This window comes from Penaeus japonicus, unplaced genomic scaffold (genome assembly GCF_977035675.1).
Source record: "Penaeus japonicus unplaced genomic scaffold, GWHDUDI00000001_assembly GWHDUDI00000033, whole genome shotgun sequence".
In the NCBI taxonomy this organism is placed as follows: Eukaryota; Metazoa; Arthropoda; class Malacostraca; order Decapoda; family Penaeidae; genus Penaeus; species Penaeus japonicus.
The window spans coordinates 25,369,031-25,373,512 of NW_028234435.1; the positions used below are offsets into that span (position 1 = coordinate 25,369,031).

Consider the following 4,482-nt stretch of genomic DNA (forward strand, 5'->3'; position numbering starts at 1 on the left):
TGCCAGCCATTCAATTGATTTAGGCCTAATAATTCGAACGCCCCGGCATTTGGACATTCAAGGCTAGAATTCCCCCGTCGGGGATGGGTTAATATACATTTCAGTAACACAGTTTACATTTGAAAATCTTAAATTATCTGAACTATCTAGTACAAGTTGTTAAATTTTATGTATAAAAAATAAACATGTGCTAATAATAACTTGCCTGAAAACATGTTCTGAACTTGCTTGACTTTATCTAGTAAGCTGCTAAAATGCTGTATAAAATCCACCCAAATATCAAATACTTTATGCACCCAGAAAGGCAACATCAATAAAGAAAATAATTTTAGGATGTATGATTTTATTTGTCAAAATTAAACAGGACTTACAATTTGGTGAAAAATGATATGCATCAAAAGACATAATGCAATGTCCACAAGCACAAAATATCACAGATTGGGATAAAATCTTCAATGGTAACTGAAGACACCACTTTTTTTGCAGGTACGTTTTTGAAAGTAATTTGAGCAATCACAGCGTTCCAGATATGTCACTGAATGTTTAGGTGGTCACCTCAATGGTCAGTGGAACTCTGACTCATGATCGAATTTGATCTGTAATCATACCAAAGGCATTATACGAAGTGAACTGTTGAATGGTATTTTGCCTCTGGAATGTCGACTACAGATGTGCTTTCTCATGGTATCAATGTTTCTTAATGAAAGTGAACTTCAGTTGCTGATTCATGGTTATCTTCAAAATGTATTATTTATTTATTTGACAAAACAGCCCCTTTGTTAACAGGTTAAAAAGATAAATTGAAACATTGCAGCATACATTCCCAAAATTGAATGATGCTCTCCTAAAACCAAAAGTCCTGCAAGGAAATGTAAAAACAGAAATACAAACAAGCGACTTGGTATCTGAGTAACAAACAAACATATGCTTGATCAAAACTTAAAAAAAATAAAAAAATAAATAAATAAAAATAAAAAATAAAAAATAAAATAAATAAATAAACAAATAATAATTACCTGTGGGTTAATACTGCACTGGGTATCATCCTGACCACACCACAAGTAAGAAAAAGGATATGAATTACAGGTAACATGATTTTTTACTTAATAATTACTCCTTTAATAAGCATTCTGCCTGATCTTCCTGCCTTTTGAACCTCTGAAGTAAGGTCTTCAATTACAACATTATCTTAAACATACTAGATTGAAGATAATATTTGTTAATGCATCAAGAGGATTTAATTTCAATAATATTAGTTGACCACATGAGGAACACCTATGGGAAAAAATGCAACACTTATAATGAGATAGAAAACTTCATATTTTATCCTACCTACATCACTTGTTAAAGCCTCTTGTACAAAACCAATTTTATCTGATTATGAAATAGTAGTTAAGAATCATTCACTTCAATTTCTAGACACCAGGAATATCAATTGTCATTTAGTACAAACTCATATTCTGAGGCAATTTTCACATGATTAGCTGCTTATAGTTCACCTATAAGTAATTTTCCTTACACTATGCACTATTATCAAAGTATCTTCCAAAGACTCTCACCTCCTCTCTCCTCTATCACACATGACTTTGTGTTCAAGGACATAAATAAAGGGGGTAAATGTGCTAAAGCTGGGAGACCAGGGAGGGAGAAACGCTCATCAGAGAGGCCAATACAGACAGAGTTTATGTCATGACGATACAGATACTTTTATTTCGTGCCATAATTTTTCGGGGTAAGGCGCCATCATAGGCAGAATCTGATTTCCCGTTAAATCTTCATCTTTATTTGTTCTTTTATTTTCTCCTCTTGGTATTTGTTATCCTCATGATGCAGGTCTGGAGAATTAATGCCAGAATGGTTACAAGTTGAAGTAAGAAAATAGCATAAATACCACATTTACATGATATGAGGCATTCTGAGCAACAACAGTGAACATGACCAATGGAAATGGAAGTCTGGAAAGTCACTGAGGTTGGTTAAAAATAAAGTCTTTCTTGGTCATCAAACAACTGCAATATTTTCTGTATTCCATCTTGCATATTTAGTGGGATTCAAACTCTGTCTTTAGAAGGGTTCTAATATATTCCTTGTGCCACAGTTATACATTCTGTTTGTTAAAGTTTGAATCTTTTGTTAACTTGAGAGCCATTTTGGAGTGAAAAGATTATTCAGGATTAATCATTCATCATTCCTACTCTAAATGCCTCATACTGAGAGTAAAATTCCATGATAAGCAGCTTCACATGAACCATTATACAAAGCTTCTATTACACATACACCATTGTTGCTGTACCTTTAACTCAGACATGTAATTTGTTTTATATTTCATTGTGCTGCATAAATTACTTTTAATGTTCACCGTAACATTACACGGTGAAAGGTGTCATGCATACTCAGCAACTTCTTTTACATGGGTTATACAATACTACATTCAAAGTACATAAATATTATGATCTAAATACTGATATATTTCTGCAAGTGAACCATAATTCACTCTAGTATTGTCTGTCCTGATAGTTTCCTTGCTGGTCCTCTTTGAGACATTGTATTTAACTAAATCCTACTATTATAAAGACTCCTGCTTGTCACATCACCAAATGACTTAGACATAAACAAACATTTATTTGTGATATAGGACATTCTGATATCTTGCCCTTTTTTGGATGAAGATTCCTGTTCTTTTTTTTTCCTTCCTCAAAACCTCTTATGCATTCAAAAAAATGCAACCAATGTAAAGCAGTATAAAATCAATTATACTGCATAATTCAGTCCTTGACAAAATGAAATTACTACTGTGACTATCTGCAACCTTAGCAACAAAAATGTTCCCATGGATACAATCCTTGCTTATTTCCTCTGTCGTAAGTGAAAAGAGAGATCGCCAGGTTGCACCTCAGACAGCCTCAGGACCTAATGCATCTTAATGCTTGATGGTAAAGCCTTTGAAGGTGTAGTCTTGAATCTCCCGCTCATTCTTGAATTCAGCCTTTGTTATATGGGAGCTTGGACTCCCGACCCGCTGTAGCCAATCCTTCCTGTAGATGAATTAAGAGATAAGTGAAATCTATATTTAAGCATGTTTGTACCAGTTTATTCTGGTAGTTCTGATATCACTTTTACATCTACAAAATGCCTATGACTGAAAGATTTAAGACTTTCACAAAGCTATTTCTATATCTCTGATGAACAACTACATATTTATCAAAATATTTTCCCTTTCTTATTTCAGTAGCAAAACACTTCAATTAAATTATAAAATGCCATAAACCATCACAACTATTATTGCAGTAAAAACAATATATCTCTTTCATAGGGCAGGGCTACACATTAAAAAAATAACTGATGTCAAAGTATTTCAGTATTCCCAGTGCATATCAAAAAATATTAATAACTGATGCAGGTCACAATGCATAAACAACAATAACCAAAGGAAAGGTGCTTCATCACTGCAATTCATATCAAGTACTAGAGAACTGAAGTGTTATATGTGCTGTGAGTAAGGCTGAGTGCATCAGATATGTAATTATACATATAAATATTTTTTGTACATGATGAAAGTCAAAATCTGAAGACTAGGGACTCGATCAAGTTGTTTTCTGATGCACACATTTCAACATTTATAATTTTTAGTATTTTTCAATCTCACAAAATATTGTATATACTGCAAAGTAAATAATGCTACCCATAGCATTACCCTAAAGTTTTCTTTAAAGAGTGCACCTTATCATCTAAGACAAACTGTTACAATAAGAAGTACACCATGAAGAAAATGTAATATCTATGAAAAAATATTGGGATAATATAAACATTATAATTAGAGTGTATTCACATGTAAAGCACTATGGACTACTTTAATCTTCCATATAGTGTTAAACTAGCATGCTAATGTACACACACACATGTACATGCAAAAGCTGCTTTCCAACACACACACACACACTATCACAGAATCATGACTCCACAATCTAACAAAACCCTTGTCATTTCTGACTTTAGCAGGGGCTGTAGAGGAGAAGTACTTCTGCAATATCAAACGTACATCAGAGCCACCTTGTCCCGAGGGCCTTCCAACTGCCCTACAACTGTGCCATGATATGTATTCATGCACCAGCCGCGTAAACCTAGCTTGACTCCTTGGTCATGGGTGTACTGTTGGGTTGGGAGAACTACAGGTCATATCCATACTACAATATACTTATCAGAAATTGAGTCTGAAGGTGTTATATATTGACAATTATGAAAATTGAGAGCAGATTCCAGGGTAGCAAACCAGTCACTGTGTTCTTCTTTACATACTAAACAATTGCTGAAAAGCAGTTGGCACTCTGTTACTTTTGAAATGTTCACATTACTATATATATCATTATCATTTAGTAAATATACCTGAAACTTCTCAGTATAAGGCATCATTAATCTTTATATTTTAAACATTTCTAATTTCAAAAGCTATTTCTGAGATGGTTGGAAAATCTAATCTAGAAG

The 4,482-nt window shown here is 33.5% G+C and overlaps 1 protein-coding gene across 5 annotated transcripts in view; it reads right to left on the reverse strand.

Moving 5' to 3' along the window:
- Window positions 1–326: 326 nt before the first annotated feature.
- LOC122264734 (acylphosphatase-2) overlaps window positions 327–4,482 on the reverse strand; it is a 10,018-nt gene continuing 5,862 nt past the window's right edge. For 2 of the 5 annotated variants that reach the window (XM_086530637.1, XM_086530640.1), the window contains 2 exons: window positions 4,040–4,149; window positions 327–3,035 (listed from right to left, as the gene is read on the reverse strand). In XM_086530637.1, the coding sequence (XP_086386763.1) occupies window positions 2,921–3,035; window positions 4,040–4,149 (225 nt within the window). In that variant the 3' untranslated portion in view covers window positions 327–2,920. The remainder of the gene's footprint in view (window positions 3,036–4,039; window positions 4,150–4,482) is intronic. The other 3 variants (XM_086530638.1, XM_086530639.1, XR_015190448.1) reach the window with 2 other exon arrangements.